Raw genomic sequence first — 24182 nt, 5'->3', positions numbered from 1 at the left:
TGGACAACAACATAGAAAATTCACTGGAGAAATAAATCAATGGCAACTCATGTAAGTTCTATTGATTCAGCAAGTCTTCCTTAGTTAGGACTAACAATTGAATTCGGGCCCCTGTTTATTTTTAAATGTTAACTTTAGTGTTTCATGTGTCCCTGTCCTTCAACTTTTCTATTCATTTTTAAAGCAGTTACATTTTCCTTATCACAGTTTAATAATGTTTATTGTTAATGGCTATTGAGTTACTGGCTTTCTTGCTTTCAAATTAAAGTCTCCAGTAAATGAAAATAGCTGGAGCTGGGTTTGCCTTTCACCTGATCCAGTCTAATTTATTGCAAGCCTTGAGAAACAGTGCTGGAAAGAATACTTATAGTGCCATTACTCTGACATAATGCAATCCTTCTTGTGGGATTTCAAAGAGAATAAATTAGTTCACAGCCACTTCTTATAGCAGTCAAGCTTCTTACCAGAAAAAGATCAATGGAAACCCTGGGTTTGATGAAAATTGAATTCCTAATGTGACAAAAAATAATTTACTTCCAGGCATTTGTTATCATATGAGAAGCCCTGTAACTCATTTTGCATCAATGGCAATGCAATTCTGTGCAAGTTCATTTAGACATATAGGAGCCAGTGTGGTCTAGTTGTTTGACTCTGTAGACCAGGTTTCAGATCCCCACAGCCATAAAAACACACGGAGGGAAGTCACACTCTCTCAACTTCAGAGGAGGGCAAAAGCAAACTCTCTCTGAACAAACATTGTCATGAAAAGGTTGCCATAAATGAGAAATGACTTGAAAGCACACAACAAATGCTCTACTATGGTCCATGAGACATACACTCAGTTTCTACAGGATTGATGTCTACAAGGGAGTTTTGTCTTCAAGACAGGCTTGTTGTTGCTGTGGATGTTTCTTAACTATCCCGGTATTTACTCGGCAAGATTTGTTCATAGCAGGTTTGGACTTGCTTTTATTTGGAGGCTGAAAGAACGTCACTTACCCAGTCATTGATTGGATCTCTATGGCCAAACAAGGCCCTTGAACCCTTATCTCCTGGAGCCCAACACTCAAATCACTGACTTCTTTTGAGTAGGCTACAATGTGTTAAATCTATACTACCGCCAAAGACGTAGGACTGGTAAAGGCAGAAATTACTCTGAGATGATAAATGAAGACACATTTTGCTTGAGTATTCAAAAGGGAGTACAGGACAGAACATTGGTTTTCTTTTCATAACATCATGTACTAAATATAGATGTTTGCAACTGATTTGGAAAATGATTGAACACTAAGACTGGAAAAAAGTAGCTCTTGTTGTTAGATGGTTGATAGGGGAATCTTAAAACCTCATATTACTCAAATCCAGGGTTCTGAATGGAGATTTTTTTGCACTCTATTTCCCAGAACCCCTTAGTCAGCATGGCTATGGACAAATTAATCAACACTTGGTCCTTTTTATATGCATTCAATCAAAAATCCATTCTGCTTATTCCAAGGTCTGATTTTTTTTAAAAGAGAAAACCATTATTTTAATATGCAATTTTTGCTAACATGTGCATTTGCATGCCATTTTCATCTGTGCACATTTTCCATGTAATCTTTCATAAATGTTCTTTCCAAATTTGGGGAAGAGACTTCGTTGTGTTGTTGTCTGCCTTCAAGACATTACCAACTTATGGCAAACTTAAAGCAGTGAGTTGCCATGGCTGAGCAGGGATTCAAACCCTGGTCTTCAGGGTTGTAGTTCAATGGCTCTTTATTTATTTATATGCACACAGTCATGACAAGTATGTGATAACGGAGATAGCTATGCACATGGTACTCGAGAAGCTGTGCATTTGATTGCTCCCATTACAGATGTAGGTCAAATAAAATTCTCCTCAAATCCTAGCTGACAACCATTTGGGCTAGTGGCCAGCTGACATTTTAGATTAATTCATTTACAGGCAGCCACATCTGTCAAATTAGGATAAACTACATGAGGATTCATTAACAAAAGATAAAAGATAACATTCAGTGCAGACTGAATCTTTACACCCAAACATGGAAGCCAGGACATACTTTGTCGTTGTCAGTATACCCCTGCAAATAATTGTTCACATGGTTTCTGCGTAAGGTCATGCGTGACATTGGAATTCATCATGGAAGAAAAATCCCAAGGACTAGGAAACATATTCAGGATTCAGAAAATACATCATACAAACCTTCAGTGCTTGCGTTGGTTCTTCATTAGCCATTTAGAGACTAAGAATTCAAATATTCTCTAGGTTTATGATTAAGAAAAGTGTAATATGTACACTGGAGATTACTCAGCTTGCAAGGTGTAGCATATTATAGGAGTCATTCCTGATCTGAAGGCCAGAAATCTTGTTTCACAGAAGACTGGCAAGTGTCCCTTATTTCAAGGAATGTCCCCTATATATCAATTGGAAAGTGTATAGACTGAAAAAAAATGCCAAAATTTCTTGAATCTTTAGGTGTCCGCTCTTCACAAAGACAGAAAGGTGGGCATTGTGTCATTTGTCAGTGTTAACAATACATTGACTTCACAGGGAAATGCATGGCTAAAAGTTAGCTGTAGTTGATACTATCATTTGGTAGTAAGGCAAAAGATAAACTTATTAATAGCTGCTTCCTGATTGCCACAAACTTCAATAGTCCTTCTTTTGAAAACTTGATAACATTGGTAAATACACACAAGGCTACAGTGCAATATATGCTCTCAATGTGCTACGATGGAAGAGGGAAACCATCTACTACTCATATAGAAGTCAAAACTCATGTACAAGTCAAGTTAGGAGGCCAAAATCACAGATTTTGATATGACTCGTGGAGAAGTTGTGTCATTCCACAGAAAGGGGAAAGCACTGAGGCCATCTCAGGGGGCCACACACGCCTAGCTGCTGCCATCATTTCCCAGCCCAGATATTAAAAAGGCCAGAAGGGGTCCCACAGTAGAGATAATAGAAATTGGTATTTCTTTTAGGTTCTCTTGAGATGGACTAAGGGTCCATCCAGACAGGCCCAAAATGTGGGACCAGTCTCAGTTTAACCGGAGGCGTGGAAAACAACACCCCTGGTAAAAGTGAATTAATATGGAGCTTTCACTGGTTTACTCAGCATTAATTAAACACCTCATTAGATCCAGGCCTTACTGAAAGATTCTGGTCTAATGAGGTGCTGGGCCTGCGGGGCCTGATTTCCAAGACACATCATGCAATCTCCACAGCCATTCTGCACCTTTGAGCTCCTGGATCCCAAAGGTGCAGAAGGGCACCCACCCCTCCCCAGCCCCTGATTTACCCCCTAAAACTTACTGAAAAGTTCCCTGGCCCCCATGGAGCCTCTCTTTGTATCCTCCTGGTGCTAGAAATGATGTGTCAGGAGCCTGGGGGTGGGGGAAGAGATTTTCCTCCTCAACCCTCCCCTTTCCTCAGGCATCATTTTCTCGCACCAGGAGGACATGAGGAGAGCCTCCGTGGGGGCCGGTGACCTTTTCAGTAAGTTTTAGGGGATAAATCGGGGGCTTCGGGGTGGCCTCATGCTATCCTGACTTCAATGGGGACAGCATGTATTTATTTGTTTGTTTGTCTGTTTGTTTGTTTTATATACTGCTCTTCTCCCCCAGGAGGACCCAGGAGGGAAATCTCGGGGTTATGGGAGGAGGTGGGGACTAGAACCTGAACCTGTGCCAAAGTGGGTTACATTAACCCGTTTCGGCATGGGTTTTAGTCATGTCTGGAAGCACCCTAAGCTCTTGCCTTTTCCACTCTATTCAGGATGCTTCTACATAGCCACATAATCCAGATCAGAATGTGAATTAAATAAATCCAGTTTCATTTCAGAGAGTCTCCACATATTTCTCAGGAATTGTGAAAAAGCTCCTGCAGTGTTCACAAAGCTCCCCTTGTGCTAAATCAATCCAACAACTTTTTTCTTACCCCCGTCTGGAGAAATGCGCTGAACTGCAGCAACCCATTGGATGAGAATCAGCAATTGAACTCATCCTCCAACTCAAAAACAAAAAGGGGAAAGTGATTTCTTCTTAAGGAGAGAAGAAAGAGGTGTTTGTCTACCCAGGGTTTTTTTTGTTGCTTTTTAATTAAAAGGTCTAGATATATACATGCATATTTAGGGTAGTTAAAATTAATGTTCAATGTGCTGTGTAAGTGTCTGAAAATCTATGGCACAAGGAATGATTCTTTCTGCTCTGATTAGCCTCAGTTTGGCTAGGATTCCCCTAGTAGCAAGGTACCCAGCTGAAAGGCACTCCTGAATCAGTCCAGACTTTACCTCTCCATGTATTATGTATGCCATTGATTATTTTTACTTAAACAGATCAATTCTAGTTCTGGTAGAAATGAGTCCCTTTAATTACACCTTCTTTGTAGCTTTAAATAGCTGGACATATCTAACTAAAGCAAAGTTTTAAAACTGAACCAATACCATTGTTTAAGTGTTGTCAGTGTCTGGAGAGAATGAGTCTTATCAGATCTTTTATTGCTGGCTAAGCTCATCCTTTTATTTGGGTCTATAAAGGCACTGAGGTTCTGATAACTAACTTTGAAGGATGAATCTTTACAAATGCTGGTGAACAATACTTCCAAGGCAGACTGAGAAAGGGGAAGGAAGGATTGAAGGAGATTGGAAAAGCCCACCTGGAAGGAGAAGATAGCTAGACATGCTTCTGCCTTCTGCTAGCTTGTCTTGCATTTGCTTGGGAAAAAACCCAAGTCCTTTCTAATTTGGGTAGAATGATCTTGTATGGTTTTGAAGAGCCCTTTCACACTACACCTAATAGCACTGAGATTCCACTTTAATTACTATGGCAATGTTCTATGAAATCCTGGGATTTACAGGATTTTGTTAGGTATTTCTTTTGGCCTGGAGAGCTGTCTGAAACAATTACTGAAATGTTAAGGGAGCCTTGAACCAAGAAACTTTGGGAACTTATAGATTAATCGTTTTATTAGGCAGATCACTGGTTGAGAGCAGATTTATATTTACTGGAGAGCAGATAATGAACTGCCATACATAAAAGAGATAGACAAAATTATTCTAAGTGATAAACATGCCCTTAGAAATAAAATCCTGCTAAGATCAACTTAAAATCACAGAGAGCATTTCAGCTTCTTTGCAACAACACTTCCCAGTGTAAACTCAAATAATGCATCTAATTGCATCACATGAATTCACACTGGCCATATAATGCAGTTTCAAACAGCATGTCATGGCACATCAAGAATCTAGACTGTCTTATATATTATTGTTTTTGAAAACCTAGCAACCCTAGCAACCCTACACGCGCCTGAACTCAATGTGTTAACCTTGAAGGCCTCTGCCTATGTGTGGTAACACCTTTCATAGCCTAAGAGCACTTGCTGACAGATGCTGGTAAATCCTAGATATATTTTTTTTCAGGCAATCCAACAAACTGGAGCCTCAGCTCTAAAATTAGATTTCAGCAACATCTTTCATTTTGTCAGGGTTACATGACGCCTGTACTTCACCAACTTCAAGAGCTTCACAACTGTTTCTGCACAATGGGTTGCAGCTGTGGATTTGATGTACTGTTTTTGTTTGTTCTAATTTCTCCTCTCAACCCTCTAATTTGTAAACATGAACTCAGACTTAATTTGCTTCAGGTCCCCTTTTCTGTGCCGTGAGTTGCTACTATGGAGTCAAAGGAGTGCTTGCTGTGCTTATCTTCCCCATAAATCCCGCACCCACAGCTTGATGTCAATCTCAAATTATTTTGCCCCATTTCTTCTAACTGCTTAAGAAACATCAGAAGTGGCAGAGAGCATACACCTTTTTTCAAAGCACTGCATAAAGAACAGCAGCCAGCCTTTCCAAATCAATTTGGAATCAAAGTCTTTGTTTTCATGTGATGCTATCTCATACTACATTGCAGAAATTATCTTTAAATTCTTATAAAAATAAGGATTAAAAACTAGATGTAGTCACCTCCTGCAATGTACAGTCAGCCTCCACATAAACTGCAGAAACTACATTTCTTAAAATGCTTTTTTAACCTAAGAAAACACCTCTCTAGAATTTCTAGATCCTCCAGAAATTCAAATCCTGGCAGGAAGTAGGCCCTAAAATCACACTGAAAGAACGAGACATTCCTAGAGAGAATATTTAAATCACATCTATGAAGAATGGTAGTCTCCCAGTGTCCTAGTCCAACACTCAAACCCACTACACCACATTGCTTCTTTTGCTCATCTTAGCTATACATGAATGCTTAAAATAATTGTAAAAGTGTTAGATGTCTTTCTAACACTATTATTCTATGATCATTTATTTGAACATTTATTCAGGGATCAACACCAAAGAAAATACTTCCCATGTGTACAACTACATCTGTCACACAGGTGAATACACAAACACCAGGAAACATTTGCAGAAAATAGAAAATAAGAAACAAATCCACAAAATCCACAGAGATACTGCAATTCATAATATCTGAATCATATATCCAAAGTGTTCTACACAATCTACATTAACACTTATTTTATCTGAAAAGCAATGAATGGAAAGTGCTTTGGTGTAATGAATCATATATTCGTTATGCTTTTAGAAGTTCCTTTAAAGCAAGGGTGGGCAACTGTGGAAGGCTAGAAGGTTTTAAAAGCTAGATAATATCAGCCTCCTCTGCAGACCTTGGATGACTGTGCCCCTTAGTATACTTCATACAAAAAAAATGAAGATTGCCCACTAATACAAGCCTTCCCTGGCCATTTAAAGTGTTTTTAGTAAGAGAAATTGAGAAATAATTGAGGGGGCAATACATTAAGAAAATGCCCCCATTTGAAGGAATTTGAGGGAAAAACATTGTTTTTCAAAATAAAAAAGACCCCTGAGAGACCAGCCCCCCCCCCTCCAAAAAAACATGGCAGAAATATTCTTCATAAACTGTAGAGGATTTCTTTGTGTTTGTTGGTTGGTTTGTTGGTTCGTTTTTGATCCACAGAGGGCTACATGAAGTCCATGGACTGTATTTTGCCTATCCCTGCTTTAAAGGGTATTTTAAGAACATTAATAGATTTTTTTTTCAGGCTATATGCCATTTTTCTTGAAACTATTCACACTGTCTTAAGCGTGAATGCACAGCCATACACAGTCAAAAGTCAGAATAGAAATAATAGAACGAATGCAGAACTTCAGTGAGAAAACTGAATTCCAGACATTGTTAAAGAAGGAAAATGGGAAGCAGAAAGAAAAATTGTTTCAGAAGCAGCTAAAAAAGTGAGAGGAACCATGGTGAGGGTGGAAGCCAGACATCAAGGGATTAAATCCCTTCTCTCTACATGCCAGGGTCCCAATTCAGATGCCCCCTCCCCCTTTACAGCTGTTTGTTTAAAGAAAAACAACGCCTTCAAGGTCCAATCATCTGCTAAATGGAACATCTACTTTGGCTCTGACTTAACATAAGACAACTTCATCCATTTGCCTAAAGTAGATCTCACTGTCGTTCCCTAGAAAAGCTCCCAAGAAGCCAGAAGGGGAAAATGCTTTCCATACTTATTCTGTAGCATAACCAGTGACCTCAAGCTGTGCAATGATACATCCTATTAACAATTCTGTGAATCATTTAGCCTTGCTTTGAAGCTTAATGTAAGCCTGGCAGCTCTTTCCAAATAGAATGCGGCACATGATAAGCAGCAAAGATCGCAGGATGGGTATGTATCTGTATTACCAGAGTAAACATCGTTTGTGAAGTTTGTTTTCCAAGTACGGAGAAACAAGAGTGTTACAATCCAGCTTAATGTTGTATACAAACAGGATGCAGCTAGGGTTGGCAGGATATGTTTATGGCCCCATCTATATTGTCATATAATGCAGTTGGAAATTCCTTATATGGTCAGTGTAGATGCACATAATGCAGTTCAATTCTGTTAAACTGTATTATGACTCTATACTGACCATATACTACAGTTCTAAACTGCATTGTATGGCAGTGTAGAAGAGGCTGATGTTCAGTTTCTCTGAGGTTTCTGTGTGTTTTATTCACAAATCCAATTTATCACATTTTCATATCAGCATTTGGAAATATTTTTTGCATGTAGTTTACTATTTCTGTACTTGGTGCAAAAATGTGCAACTTACTCTAAGTTCCAAAGGCTGGAAAATGCATTTTCTATGAATTTACCTGCAAATAGAAATGTTACATGCATTTTACTTTAAACTATGCATTTATTGTAAAATATGCTGCTTGCCTGCATTAAAACTACAATATACCTCTTATCATTAATTCTTCCCTAAATTACATGTGATTATTACCATTAGAAAAAATATGACAATCCACAGAATACAACTCAAATTTATCTGTGTGTGTTGACAATACTACTTTAATACTGAAAGACTAGATACATTTTTCATATGTATACAGTATAAACATTTTTGACACAATTTGGCAAGACAGTTGGCTATACATTTTGTTTTATTAAGTCAGACCGGCATCTACTTAGCAAAATAATTGAAAGTTCAGTTGTCTGCAAGAAGCAACACATTGGAAAATAGTCTATTTAATAACTTGGGAATATAAATATACCATGGTGGCAGACTGCAGTAATTGTATTATTACAATTACAATTGTCACTTCTACAATTATTATCTCATTCAGCAGAAAGAGATACTGAATCTTATTTTTCCTGTATTCTCAGACGGACAAAAATAAAAAAGGGTTATTTAATCTTTGCAACTTCTTAAGCACGTACAAAATCACATTTAATTTACACAACAATAAAAATAAGAGTATATTTAGTACCTGTGCAGCTTGAGTGTAACAGTCCCATATACAGTTGTAAATCCTAAAAGACGTACCCATCTTAGGAGAATACAGCGAAATACACTTGGTTCAAAGTATAAAATGATGACCTATAAAGTGAAGGGACATCAGATATAAGGCAATTTCAGCTGAATTGGACACACAAAAAAACACTTCAGTGGAGCTGACAACAATTGGACCTCAGACTTTCTGAACACAAAGCAGGTGTCGCCCCTTCTATATCTGTGAATTTCATTTTTTTCTGCCTAAGTGTAGTACTATACATTTCTCCTTGTTGAAATTGATTTTGTTAGCCTTGACCCAGCTCTCTAGTCTGTTAAGATCATTTAGATCCTGTTTTTGTCCTCTGTGGTATTCGCTATCCCTCCCAATATGGTGCCATCAGCAAATTTGGTAAGTGTGCTCTCTATTTCATCATCCAAGTAATTGATAAAGATGTTAAATAACACTGGGGTTAGGACAGAACCACATCAAATTCCAATGGTCACCTCTCTCCAGGACGAAGAAGAAACATTGGTGAGCACCCTTTGGATTTTTTAATAAATAGTAATTTCTAATATTTTCAATGCCGCTTGAGTTGCTGCTTTTTGGGAAACACACATTTCTAGATCCTTGGCACACATAATTAGTTTCTTAGTTCCTTGCATGGTGGCATATCCATGTACCCTACTTGTACAACTGATGTGTTGTAGTAGATGGAGGGTTTGAATCCTCACTTAGTCATAAAATACTCTTGCAGAGCTGTAGAAAGAGTGTTCTCTTAGCCTCAGAGGAAATCAATGAAAAACCTGAATATATCTTGCCAAGAAACCCTATTAGTTGGAGTCAACTTGAAGGTAAATATCAACCACTTGCATAACATATAAACAGTATTTTGTAATATATGGCTGACCTTCACATTTGTGGATTTAATTATTCAGAGACTTTATAAAATTCTCTTTCTAGGAATATCCAGGTCATCCACGGCAACTCTACTCAGTTCTGCAGGATATTGACCATGGAAAGAAAACTACTCTGAGAACTTCATCCCACACAGTAAAATCAACATTTTTACATATTTAAGAAACAGAAAGCTATGGTACCCTTCACACGATGCAAGCTTCAACTGTGAGGTTGAGGTATTATGCCGGTTGGCAATCAACATTTTTAAATTCCTTGTATAGAGACTCAAAATTGCCAATTTCCCTGTATGATGTTAATCCCTTTTGCCTGCTTGTAAAAAAGGCAATGACGCCATGTGTGTGAGGAGCCGAAATGCCAATTTCCCCCATTTTAAACCACTTCCTACAATCACCAATGCAGAGGCTTGGGGAAAGATCAGAGTTAATTTAAAACCACTTCCTATCATCCGGAGTGATGTTTTCTTTAAAAGATAAACCATTGAAATCCTGGAGAGACAATGGGAGGAAACAAATCTTTACCATGTGATGGCAATTCAAATGGATACATCCTAAAGAAACTGGAGAAAAGGAGAAGGTGTGGTGGGGGTAGGAAAATCATCTGTTTAATTCCCAAACGAGGCGTTACAAAGCTTAAGGGAAAACAACTATTCCAAACGCTTTACTTATGAGAAGTCCTAAGAATAACTAAGCCCACCAATGAGGTCTAGAAATTCCTAGAGGGGGGATCTTTCTGGTTAAAAAAAATAGCATTTTTAAAATTCATAGTTTTTCATTTTTGTGGAGGCCCTCGTCCTAAACCCGCGAAAGTGGAGAGCTTATTGTAGTTCACATATGCTGAAAATAATAGCAAATGCTGCTGTATTGTCTACCCTAAAATTTGCTCATTGGTTAAAGTGAAAGCTCTTTCAGTTGTTCAAATAACATTAAAGCTTCTGTCTACTTCAGATGTGTAAAATTAATTACAGGAGAACAAACTGTGGGAGAGAAGAGGGAAATCAAAGTGTGAAACTCTAATTACTTTTTCAAGTCGTACTGTGGAGCAGGTATTAAAGGAAAAACGGTGTCCTTAAATGTCATCCCTCAGCTAATAAGTATCATAATAATTAATATGTTTAAAAGGAAAGTTTCTTAAGGTCCTAAATAAAGCCAATAGATGAGATTTTCAAAAACATCCTGGTGTTTTGGGAGCACACATTCCAAGTGGCATTCACATTAATTGGGGCTAATGTATTTTTGTTCTTGGTAACCGAATCCTAAACAAATGACATGAAAAGAAGAGCAGAGCTTAGGAAGTTACTTTTAAAGAGTAATTAGTTACAGTTATAAGGTTACATTGGTAATCCAAATTAGAAAAGACTTATTGAATCAATGCGATTTATATTGATGGTTAACTTCCGAAATTTCTGTTGATTCACTGAATTTTCTGTTATTGATCTAACAGTTGAATTTAACCCATACTTCCAAAAACCTCATCAAAAATCTAATTTGTCGCTATTGTGATAACAGCTTTCAAAAATCAATTTTCATTCTCCAATATTCTCAATGCAGTATAACTAAAACAGCTTATTTAATGCTATCAGCTATACAGCAAAGTAGCCTAAGACAACACTAAAACTGGACATATACAAGGAACACAGGATTACAAATAACACCCATAGGGTTAATAAAAGTTCACAATGTAATTACATAACTATTTATCACCATAGGTCCAAGTCCCACAAAAGTAATTTGTTAGTACAGTTTGAGTATCTTTTATTCAAAATGCTTGGTACTAGAAGAGTTTCAGATTTCACTTTTTGAAATTCTCACATATACATAAGCCTAAACATGAAATGCATTTATGTTTCATGTACACCTTGTGCATACAATATAATATATTTTAAATAATTTTCTGGATATATTGAACTATCAGAAAGCAAAGGTGTCACTATCTTAGCCACCTATGAGTACAATTTTGGATTTTGGACTCTAGATTTTGGCGTTCTAAATAAGGAATAGTCAACCTGTATCTTGCTTATGATTTTAATTATATCTTTCATTTCCTTTAGGTTGTTTTTTTTAAAAAAAAATCTGGGTGGTACAAGCTTTTGGCCCATAGTGAAACATATATAACACTCCGATCTACTTGCTTGTCATCTCAAAACCAAAAGAAGAGTGCATGACAACAGTGTGAGACCCAACATGTTATGTCTTTTCTCTCATTTGGAAAAACTACATCCTATTTCCCATCAAAAAAATTAACTAAAAGTACATGTCATACCAAGCCCAGAAATTTGATTGAGACCTAGAAGCTGTATCATTATGCTAAGCAAAACAACTGTCAATAGACAGTAGAAAAAAAAATCAGATCTTAAAGGGAGGCAAAAGCTAAACGCATCATGCTTTTCATCTAGGTCTCATTATAGACATTATAGGCAAAACTTCCCAAACTGGCACACACATTCTGAATGGGAAGATGAAATGTTTATTTCAACCACAGAGATGAAAACAGAGTTATCAAGTAGAAAATTGTAGCACCAGCATATTTCCACATGAATAAACTTGAGTGGATCAGTGCAATTTCTCAACTTTCTCATCCACTTGTATTATCAAGTGTGTTTCTTATAACCTGATGCATAATTAAAAATGGACAGTTTGGGAGCTGACACTCCTTTAGGCATATTATATACAAAGCACTAACCAAGCTTTATGTCCAGAGACTATACAGCATTCAAAGGGTCTTTTGGTTCTATCTTGTTTTTCCATAGCCACATTCTGAGCTCACATGGTGTTAAAAAATAAGCTAAAGTAGTTTGCAATGTCTTTCCTTTATATGTTCCAGAAAAGCCATCTGTTCTTTAAGAAAGGTGTTCAGAACTAAAACATTTCAGTATCTTTCTTTTCCTGCATTGTTCCATAATGTACTATGTACAACAAAAATAGCGGTGTGTTTTCTGAATGTCAAGTGACTATATATGTTGTTTCATGAGGGGGAAGGTGATTGCTTTATAACAAATACTATGAGAACAATAGCTTACTTGAGGTTTCCTACCATTTACATGTCCTTGTTTTTCTCATGGATATGTTAGAAGGTCATGACAAGCTGTGGTTTCCCCTCTTCCCTGATGCAGACATGGAAAGAAGAAACTGCTCCTACTTTCTTCAACTGATGGAAGAGCATTGGATCTGAGAAATAGTTCAACAGCCTGTCTTTTACCCTTTAAGGCTCTAGCAGCGTAACTCACCGGGAAATAAAGAAGCAGTGACCCAAACAGGATAGTCTCCAAGAGAATGAGTCCTGATGCTCTGATGCTCTGGAACAAAAACAAAGAAGTAAAAGAAATTTGAGTAGAACAGCCATTGTTTTCTTTTAGTGCAATTGCTTAATACTACAAGGAAAAAAACATTTGAGAGGAGAATACTTTGAATGCTTTTGAGTAGAGGCAGTCCCCAAGTTACGAACAAGATAGGTTCTGTGGGTTTGTTCTTAAGCTGAATTTGTATGTAAGTCAAAATAGGTACATTTCTAAGTGTAACTCCAAATATCTAGCTAACTAGCTAGCTTTAGATAGCATAGGGAAGGATTATCACCCCTGTGGAATTTGTTTTGCTGTCTATATTCAGAAGATTTCACCTCACTTTCTGTTTCTGTGATAACTGAATTCTTAACTTTGAGTCGTTTGTACTGGATTATGATTAAATGCTATACAATGTCACTTTTTTCAGTACAAAGCAGAAGAGTGATTTCAAACAATTTCAAAATCATATTTGTGAACACCAGGATTGTACAATCTATAGTACAATAACACAATAAAATCGCAAGACAACATGACCAGAAATGAAAGATTAAAACAACAATTAAAACAACAAAGAAACAGTAACAAAATTAATTAAAAGACTGGTGAAACTACAGTTTTTATTACTTCTTTGAAATTCAACAAGGATGGGGCCAGCCTGATCCCTGGAAGGAATTTCCATTATGGAAATGCTGCCACAGAAGCACTTCCATATCCTCTCTTGGTGGTGGGATATGCAACATTGCATCTGTTAACAATTCTTGCATAGATGTGATTTTGAACAATGAAGTACGTCTATGGCGTGCTGTAGTTTAGCTACCGCTGTCAATCTACTTTTCCATCACAAATTGGCTTGTTTTTATATAAATACATCAATCAGTATACGCTATATCTAATACAACTGAAAAGAATATTTAATTAAGATATTTAATTTCTAGATGGCAAGGCTCATAATGAAAAATCCTCATGAATCATTACCATGAACAATTGAAGAGTTCGTTTTGAGATAGGTATGTTTCATTTTGGACTAGGATATACCCTCCAACTGTCCCAATTTGGCAAGGACAGTCCTGATTAATCCTCTGTCATCCCTCTTTTTCAGTTGCTTTTGAAATGGCCCAGTTCCTCACTCCTCTTTCCCTTTTATGTTCAGCTTACTTCAATTGCTCCAAAAAATAGTTTGCACTGAATTCAACACAGAGGAGAGGAAGGGGAGAAATCGTTCCCGTCCCACTAGGCTCAGGCAAAAACAAACTGCTGAAGCATCTCTTAGTGTGTGTGTTTGTCTTCGCTAAAAAAATTTTTTGTCATTTTGACCACCTTCTGATGCTGTTTGCTTATATCTACCCCATTTTCATTTGTGAGGTACTGGTGGATAGGATGTTATCCAGAAGCTAAAAGTTTAAATTGATTGCAACTCAAAACCTAAGGAATTCTATTTGAAGAATATTTGGGATGGGTAGGTTCATGTAATCATAAAATCATGGAGTTGGAAGAGACCACAAGGGCCTTCTAGTCCAACCTCATGACATGCAAGAACACACAAACAAAGCATGTCTGACAGATGGCCATCCAGCCTCTGCTTAAAAACCTCTGGAGAAGGGGACTCCAGGACACTCCATATTCCACTGCCAAACAGCTCTTACTATTAGGAAGTTTTTCCTAATGTTTAGGTGGAAGCTCTTTCTTTGCAGTTTGAATCCATTCCTCCATGCCTTAGTCTCCAGAACAGTAGAAAATAAGCTTGCCCCCACTTCAATATGAGCATCCTTTCAAATATTTAAACATGGCAATTATGTCCCTTCTTGACCTTATTTTCTTCGAGCTAAATATATTCGGCTCCCTAAGCAGATCTTCATGGAGCTTGGATTCCAGACCTTTGATCATTCTGATGACTCTTCTCTGGACACATTTCAGCTTGTCAAGATCCACCTTGACTTGTGATGCCCAGAACTGGACACAATATTATTCCAGGTGAGGCCTGACCAAAACAGAAGAGAGTGGGACTATGACGTCTCTCAATCTAGACACTGCATAACTGCGTGCCTCTTTAGAAAGCTCCATTCTCCCTTTGGCATCTCTTTTAAACTATTTTGGTTTGTGGCATATGAGTTCATGTGGTTCACAATGACTGGCATTTTGAAATGTAGTCTAATGCTCAGAGGGCAAACCAGAAGAGTCCTCTGTCTCGCTGTGCCACTTTAGCTTGACCTCTTCCCTTGCATGATCAGGGCAAAAGAATGGCCTTATTCCATGTGCAAGAAGCAGTCAGAAGAGAAATGAACTGGAAGATGCAGCTGTCATTCCCCAGCGACTTGTGCACTTCTTGTTGTCATGCCATTATTTTTGGTGGGACTTCTCAACTGTCTCTAATGTGTGGGAGAGGTAGGGAAATCTGCATTTCTCCCACCCTGGAGGATAATTAAATATCCCTTTTCTGAGAAAGTTCATCTGCCTCTGGGCACTGCTGCTTCCCACAGGCTGACAAACCAAGCGGCTTCTTTAGTATAATGAGGCTTGTCAGAAATGTCAAAATATTTCCACATTAGCCTCTTTCATGGAAACTACTAGTAGTTGGCTGCACATGTAGCGTATATCAGAATTCTTATGAGGAAGACATTCCTATAAAAGCTCATGTTTAGGACAAGTGATGTTGCTGAACCATTTCTCACAGGGGATGGGAAGACAGCCAGAACATTTTTTATCAGAAGGGACAGCAACCTATTTGCTAGTGGCCTTGGCATTTCCTCTGAGTTTAATGGCCATCCTCACATAGAGAAGGAGTAGATTTTCTCACCAAAATATATTTTCCTGTTGTCATGCAAAATATTTCAAGACAGCTTGTTCTGGAATGAGGATTTTATAGTCAGCTTTTCAGAAGACTGGTTCCTCTTGGAGATGAAGGCCAGGGTACTGATCTAACCTTGATAATGCAAGTAGTGAATAGTAGGGGAAAGAGTACAATTCAGGGGAGCTCTACTAGGATTTCAGTATTTGAAAGTAAGAATAAGGACTAGATAAGTAAACATCCTATATTACTCATGTTAAGTGCTGCAAGACTCAAAACAGTCAGAACTTGGGGAAAAACTAGATAATTTAACATCAATAAAGAATCGGTTAAATAAGATATCAGAAAAGTTAACCTACAAATTAAGATTAGCAAAAGGAGAAATAAAGGAAGATCTGTTTGATAATACAAGGAAACCATTTCTCAGCTTTATGTGTAAAAGCAATAGCAAATTCAAACCACCAAATGACTAAGAAAGGTTGTGGAAACATATTATGCTAATTGGTGAAATTAGAATAAGTAAAAGTAATAGAACTGACAGAGCTGTGTTTTTGTAACACTATACGAATGATGTTGGATGGCGTGTATAGATTTGCGGGAAAGTGATGTAAGAAAGGAATTGTAATATGGTAAATGTTTTAAAATAAGTAAATAAACTTTAAGAATTCTATTAAAAATAAAAGAATAAAAACGAAGAAGAATAAAAAAATAATTAAAATTTCAAAAGATAATGCAAGTGGCAGTGGCAGGAGGGAAAAGTCCAAGAGAACCACAGCCTTGAAGGAAATAAGGAATTAGAGAAATATAAAGCACTGGCCCTACCATTGGATATGGTGAAACTCTGTCCTTGTTGATAAAATACAAAACTCAGCTTTATCCCTTGTAACAATACACTGTAACTAGAAATGTGTGGTTGAAGATTTTCTATAGAAAATAGTCTGATGCTATGTTTTCATGCTATGCACATAAACACAAGCGTTCTGGGGGTCCCTCTACACTGCCCTATATCCCAGGATCTGATCCCAGATTATCTTCTTATCTCAGATTATATGGCAGTGTAAACTCGTATAATCCAGTTCAAAGCAGATAATCTGGGATCAGATCCTGAGATAAAGAGCAGTGTAGATCCAGCCTAGGTTAATATGCTGCAATCACTCATAGATGGCAGAATGTGATATATGATGTCTCTGCCCACAGATTCACATACAAGTAGTACTGAATTACATTGTTCTCAACTTGAAATCAAACTGATTGTACAGAGAGCAACTGGGTGAAGCTGAAGGTATTACAACCAAACTTCAACAAAATATAATTGAACTTTAGGTAAGTAAAGCTCTCTTTAGGTAAGTAAAGGTAAAAGTTTCCCCTTGACATTAAGTCTAGTCATGTCTGACTCTGGGGGTTGGTGCTCATCTCCATTTCTAAGCCAAAGAGCCGGCATTGTCTGTAGACGCCTCCAAGGTCATGTGGCTGGCATGACTGCATGGAGCACCGTTACCTTCCTGCCAGAGTGGTACCTATTGATCTACTCACATTTGCATGTTTTCAAACTGTTAGATTGGCAGAAGCTGGAGCTAACAGCGGGAGCTCACCCCGCTACTTGGATTCAGACCACTGACTTTTCGGTCAGCAAGTTCAGCAGCTCAGCGGTTTAACCCTCTGTGCCACTGGGGGCTCTTTCGACATACAGCCTTGAAAAAACTAGTGCTCTTTTAGTGCAATCATGATATTTCCTTTACATTATATAAAATATACCAGCTGGATTGAGTGGTCCTTGTGCTGTCTCACAACGTTATGATTCTATGTTCATATATAAATAGATGTAAATCAGATGTGTTTTATTAGTAAACATTATTTATAGCATTTAATGATACTTGTCAAAACACATGAAGGGTGGGTGGAACCTAGTTTGGGAGGGTTGGTAAATAATCCACTTGATTTACAGTATCGTTAGATGGCATTAGTCCTAGTAGGTAACAATCTTTTCTTCTCTTTCTAAAGCAGTACTGAATGATTTCAAGAAAGGAGGCTCAATCCACTGGGAATATCTTCTCAACAAACCTCACTGAAATGAATGATGCTTGCAGAAGCACACAGATTCAAACTGTGCCTGATTTCTCATGGGGACAAACTAACTGGAGAACTATAAGTAAATTTTAAATTTGCTTCAGGGAAGTCATTAAAGTTTTTAGATGGATGCACTGCATCATATTCAACAAAGCCAAAGCTAAAAAGAAGAATACACTTGCTTGAAAGGTATTGCATTGCAAATATCCATTGCCTTGAGCTATTCTGGGAAACTACAAGCTTAATTAATATTGAATTTCTCTGTGTCAATACACAAAAATTAAAGGATTTGAGAACCCAAAATGTATGCAGTAATGAGGAAGGGGGAAAATGATGTTAAATACATTCAGGAAGACAGCATTCTTTAGTATCCGATGAAGCTCCTCTTTTCAGGTTTAGGCCCTAGAGCAATACTGAGGAAATAAAATTGTGTAAACTGCTGTGGGAAGAATTAACACTGAGGGCACTTCCAGACAGGCCCAAAATGCAGGACTTGTCTCGCTTTTAACTGAGGTATCCAAATAAAGCAAATTAAAGTTAAACACAAATTAATGCAGAGGAAACTGGGTTTTCCCAATTTCCTCCGCATTAATTTGACACCTGGAAAGATCTGGACTTTAAGCTAAGATCTGGATCTTTCCAGGTGCTAGGCCTGTGGGGATTGGCCCCTGGGACTGCTTTCATAGTCCAGGGGGTCAGTTCCCACAGTCATTATGAAATCTGAAAAAGAAGAGGACGTCCACCCCCCTCCCCTCCAGTCCCCCCCTCCCCCCCCCCCCACACACACACACCTCCTGATGTCATTTTCGCTTTGGGTGGGAATGGGGGCTGGAGGGAGACTGGATGCCATCCTGGGTCAACTTTTGCTAGCATCTAGCCATCCCACAAGAAAAAAGCCAGAGGTTTGGGCTGGTGATGGGGACAGAAACCCAAGAGGAAGTGGCTTATTTTAACCCACTTCCTCACAGGTTACAGCCATGTCCAGAAGAGCCCTGAGATTCTGCATACAAAATATAACATAACCTGATATCCCTCAGCCCAGTCCTTCAATTTCCATTTTTCTGGGCAATACCTTAACCAGGGTTATCTCAGAAATGAGTTGAATATTTTATGGCTAAAATGTGTGTTTAGAATGGGAAATATCTGATCCATTTTAACTTGGTTTCTCCCTGTCCTGATAAAGTCAATTCACTCCATCTTTGTGTGTGAATCACTTTAACACTTAATACTGCACTGGAATGAGATACAAACTGGCTGACTTCTTCATTACACTAATATTAGGTTCTCCTTGGCTTCAGATTTACAGAGCTGTAAAGTGAGTTTTGCTGGAGAAGTTTGACTGAAAAAAGAAACCTCATGAAAAGACTTATTTAAAAAAACAACCAATATTATAGACAGTTGTGACAATCAAGATAGATGAAGTCTCTGTATTAGGTCTTAGTAATGAAAGCAGAAAACTCCTAAGGCTTCCATTTTCAAGTTCCCAAATCTGATCTGTCTGTGTTTTATTCCCCCATACCACACCATTCCTCGAGGACTGTTTATATAGAGCAAATGCTTCTTGAACTGTGGGTCACACCCCCAAATGGGATCCCCATAACTGAAAATGGGGTTTGCAAAAATGATGGTAACATTACATGAGTCTTATTAGCAACAACTTGTAGCAAATGTTTCAGTTGTGCTTCATAAAAAGGAAAATCAAGCTGTTTAGCAAGCCTTGCAAATGTTGATTTATTATAAATAAATGATTGATTTTAGGCCTTTTTATACCTGGGTTAATGGAAAAAAATTCATGGGGCAGAAAGGGACTGTGAGTGGAAAAAGTTTAAGAAATCCTCATATACAACCTCATCAGATGGGGTAAATTTGAGCAGCAACACTGGTTCCTCCTCAGTTTTGCAACGGAGCCTGCTGGCTCCTATCCCACGATATACAACTACTTCAGGTGGGGCTCCATCACAAAACTAAAGAGGAACCAGCATATGCCACTATGGCAGCAATACAGCAGGGATGAGGTAGTGGGGAAGCCAACCAATATGGAAACAGGTCGGTAATAATCTCTTTACATTTAAATTTAAGAAGGGACTGATTACCTGGAACAAGCTGTTGAGGCCTGTGAAGCCTCTGAGGATGAGAACAAGGATATTCTGGTTGAGCCTGGTGTATCTGTGGGGGGAAGCGAAAGTGTTTTCGAGACAATGGAAATGTTTTTGGTAGATCTGTTGTCGGGGAAGCAGACAGTGATTCTCATGAGAATCGGCCAAGGATTAACTCTGAAAGGAATGTGGAGGAGACAGGAGGGTTACAGATAACCCAGCATATAGAGATCCAAAGAGGTAGTGCGAAATAGAGATGAATCCACTGTTCCTAGAGACTGAAAGATAAACAAAGGGAACCCAGTGTGAGAAAGAGTAATTTCATGGCCAAGAGGGAGTATTCTTCAGGAATTGGAGTCAATGTTTGATGGGGAGATCAGCGTTGGATTTTCATGTGTCAAGTTGCCTGTCTTAAGGGTTCTGAGTTAGAAGTTCTGTTCTTGGGTCTGTATCTTGTTTTCCTGTTTAAGTTCCATGTCTCCTGTTTGGATTACAAATCTTGTTTCAAGTTTCAAGATTTTGGGATTATAGTCAAGTTCAAGTATCAAGCCATTGGATTATGATCATGTCCATGCTTTCAGGCTTTTGGATATAATTCTAGTTTAAGTGCAACAATCCTTAGATTACAGTTTCTTGCTTTTTCCTTATGTGATTTTAGCATTCCTTTCAGAGTTGGTCATTGCTTTTTGTTAAGCTTCTGGAAATCTAGCTCATGGATGCTTTCTGAAACTGTTTTTATATAAGATACTCTTTTCTTAATAAACTTACTATTCTTGTTCATCTGTGTGGTGTTTGGGTGAAAAGGGGATCAAGTAGGTGGTTGGGCTGCAACACAAGCAAGAGCTATCTGAAATAAGATCAAATGGAATGATCTATGCTTTTTTTCTTTTTGAAGACAAGACATAACTGCACCCTTATTTCTAATTCTATTCCATATATAAAATCTGACCAGAGTGGTGCTGGATTTTTCTATAGTATTGGTAATGGCACAACCACATCCTCCACAATAGCATTTGGGTATTGCAATACCAAACCACAGGTGGAAAGTCCATATTTTGTTTAGCTGAAATGAGTGGAAGTGAGTGGGTAACCTTTGTGAGCATGTAGCTCCAAAATAAGTCAGTTCTCATGGGATCTTTGATTACTATGACATCTGAAATGGTTTGCTGTCTGACATAATCCTGGAACAAGGAAATTACAAAGGAAGATGAGAAAAAAACGGCTGTAGTGAATTGTATTCATAAGTTCTACTCCATTAGCAAAGGTGTGAACAAAGACGGTGCTTCATGGCTTTTGGAAAGCAAATTTATTGCTTTCACACACCAACACTGACCACCATAAAGATCTGAAAAACCTATATCACCTTACACAGCAGCCCTTGTAGGATAAGGCTCATGATTTGCATATTTCTGGATCCTGTTACATTGTTTCTTATTCTCAGAACTTCTGCAGCCAGCCCTCTGCATTTGCTGAGGTTTGCTGCAGGACCTCCTTGAAAATGGAAAACCACGATTAAACAAAAATTGCTATTTTTTTTTTACCCAAGATAACACCTCTTCAGGGATTCTTAGGTCTTCCAGCATGGCTCTATGGTCAACATGCACTGGAAGCTGACCTTAAAATCACATTGAAGGACCTAGAGATTCCTACCGTGTTTCCCCGAAAATAAGAGTGTCTTATATTAATTTTTGCTCTCAAAGATGCTCTAGATCTTCTTTTCAGGTGATGTCTTATTTTTCCATGAAGAAGAATTCACATTTATTGTTGAACAAAAAAATGAACATTTATTATATACTGTACAGTAGTTGTCATCACAAACCAGCATAACCAGACAAACTGTGAATCCTATCAAGAATTTCTTGTTACTACTGTACCATTATTTCCATGTACAACAATGTATGGTGCGTACATTTACCGATTCTGCATGCTCAGGTGTTCTGTTGGGCAGCCATGCTTCCAAACACAAACGGTCTTACTTTCGGGGGAGGCCTTATATTTTAGCAATTCAGCAAAACCTCTACTAGGTCTTATTATCTGGAGATGTCTTATTTTAGGGGAAACAGGGTAGTAAGAAAGGTGATCTCTCAAGCAATCTTTAGGTCCTCCTGCATTACTGGAGGTAGTTGACCATAAAGACATACTGGAGAGCTTAGAGGTTCTTAGAGAGAGCATTTTAAATCAAATCTGTGAAAAATCAAATTCAAAACCGCAAACGTGGAAGGACAAGTATCATGTATTATTACTACTGTGGATATTCTAATGATAACAATGTTTATCTGCACCTGTCTCATAGTGCATATTCATGTGTGCATGCTTTATTCAATATAATATTATGTGTGTTCATGAAAATGCATGTTCATTGATTAAAAAAACAAGGCAAAACTGTGTTTGGGGAATTAATTTTTTCTTCATTTTTTGAGTGAACACTCGCAAGCTAATTTTAATGCTGGATACATGTTTCCCTAATGGTATCACTTATTTAAAATAGCAATTAAAAGCCTATAATATTACTGTAATGAAGTCAAATTTTAGTGAGTTAAAAGAGAGTGCTTCAGATGAGTTACCAGCAGGCTATTAAACAGATGCCTTTTCTTGGTAATGGGATTAGGAGACGGGTAGGCAGGAAACTAGCTCTGTAACATCACAATTGCGGCAAACCCATGTATCACAGTCTTGACAGACACAAAGGCCTTGCCACAAAGACACTGGGGAGAGGGCGATGTAGAGGAATCAAAATCATTGCTGCTAATTCTGAGGTTTCCTGCCAGGCGTTTAATTGGGGGAATTGACAGGAAGTTATCAGGACCGAATTTGTTAGATGCTGTTGATTGTGCCATGATTGCTTAGGAAAGCTAAATAGAAATGTCTGGCTATTTATAGAAAGAGGTGATTGCAGCTATTAATTTGAGCAGTGGGATCCAAGCATTTTATATGCGTTTGATTTTGCTGGTTGCACAGAGTAAAGTGGAAGGCTATTTTTAAAGCTGATTCATTCTCTCCAGTGCTACCATGAATGATACAGTACTTACTTGTCTTTTAAAAGTCTACCCATGATATTTTTTAAAAGAAGCTCATTTGGCTGCACAAATACCCCAACAGACTTGGGGAGAAGAAGAAGAAGAAGAAGGATAAAAAGGAGAGGACAAAGCATGTTTTGCTCCCTACTTGACTATATTTTAAATGGTGGCTTCTTGATAGCAGGCGGTAATCCCTATCTGCTGTTCATCAATGATCCTGCCTTAGTCCAGTGATCGTTTTCGGTCTATTCCTGCTCCCTCATCAAAATGGTGCTACTCTAACTGGCACATCTCCAACATTTTCAGCTAAGCCTGGCATTGCCTTCTCCCAGGCAGAATAGGAAATAAGAGGCTTCCTGTCTCGGTAGAACATAAACAACAAATCCTGCCTGATCTCTTTTGTGTCTTGTGTTTTTACTTTTACACTGTAATCCTGACTCATGCTGTTTCCCTCAGATTCTGCTGTCAGTTTTGTATCCTGTTCCTGGTTTCTCTCCAATCCTGATTTCCAGTTTCTAGCTCCTGAGTCACTCTTGGCCCATCATAAGACACCCACACAATATTCTTTCTTTCTCTGTCTCTCTCGGATACACTATATGTCTACACAAGCATATCAGATGCTCAGGAACAAAATGCTTCAGACCTCCTTACAGCCTCATCTACCCAGATTGCTTAATCTGATCTGGGACCCAAAATGCTCTGGTTTGGCCCCAGAAGCAGCCGCACACGCCATCCCCAACCTGTAGTGGTCCAGATGGGAGTAGCATGTCACCATTGCTTTTCCCAGGCAGCCACAGAGCAAAGGCACCCATACAATCAGGAAGAAGAACTGTAAACATCTATATGATTTTTAACATCTTTGCCTGATGAAGAAGCCAGTGAAGCTCCAATGGCTTGCATAATGTATTATATGCTTTGCTTTCACAAAACTTAAACAGCATCAGACCTGACTAGTATATGCACTAATGTCCAACACAAAATACTAGGGATTTCCAGTTAGGGCTAGGAAAAGGTGCTATTTGAATACACGGAGAGCTGTAAGAATTGGTGATACTGGACTAAACGGAGCAGTGATCACCATTACTATAACACAGTTTAATATGTTCCTATCTCTAATCACTGACTGAAAATAAAGTTAATTCCTTCCTCTGGCAGGATGAGACAGGGAAAGACATGGACTTTATGCAAGCACACCCCCTCACACCTACAAAAAAAACCACCAATGTGGATATCAGAAGTAT

The 24182-nt window shown here is 38.2% G+C and overlaps 1 protein-coding gene and 1 long non-coding RNA gene across 9 annotated transcripts in view; one reads left to right on the top strand and one right to left on the bottom strand.

Annotated features, from left to right (window-relative positions):
* The window catches only part of LOC103279101 (uncharacterized), an 82129-nt gene extending 63602 nt beyond the window's left edge, over window positions 1–18527 (top strand). Inside the window, exons 3-8 of one of the 7 annotated variants that reach the window (XR_009999895.1) lie at window positions 9742–9914; window positions 12809–13010; window positions 13912–13983; window positions 14799–14947; window positions 16959–17084; window positions 17763–18504. This is a non-coding gene — a long non-coding RNA (uncharacterized LOC103279101). Of the gene's footprint in view, window positions 1–9741; window positions 9915–12808; window positions 13011–13911; window positions 14948–16958; window positions 17085–17762 lie in introns of all 7 variants that reach the window. The other 6 variants (XR_009999897.1, XR_009999898.1, XR_009999896.1 and 3 more) reach the window with 6 other exon arrangements.
* Window positions 1–24182, bottom strand: part of gpr158 (G protein-coupled receptor 158) — a 134433-nt gene that overhangs the window by 31743 nt on the left and 78508 nt on the right. For both annotated transcript variants that reach the window (XM_062958234.1, XM_003222060.4), the window contains 2 exons: window positions 12923–12991; window positions 8776–8885 (listed from right to left, as the gene is read on the bottom strand). In XM_062958234.1, coding sequence (XP_062814304.1) covers window positions 8776–8885; window positions 12923–12991 — 179 coding nt within the window. The remainder of the gene's footprint in view (window positions 1–8775; window positions 8886–12922; window positions 12992–24182) is intronic.

The sequence above is a fragment of the Anolis carolinensis genome, chromosome 6, assembly GCF_035594765.1.
Source record: "Anolis carolinensis isolate JA03-04 chromosome 6, rAnoCar3.1.pri, whole genome shotgun sequence".
Taxonomy (NCBI): domain Eukaryota; kingdom Metazoa; phylum Chordata; class Lepidosauria; order Squamata; family Dactyloidae; genus Anolis; species Anolis carolinensis.
The sequence above is the reverse complement of the archived record's forward strand: the minus strand, read 5'-3'. Positions and strand labels throughout refer to the sequence as shown.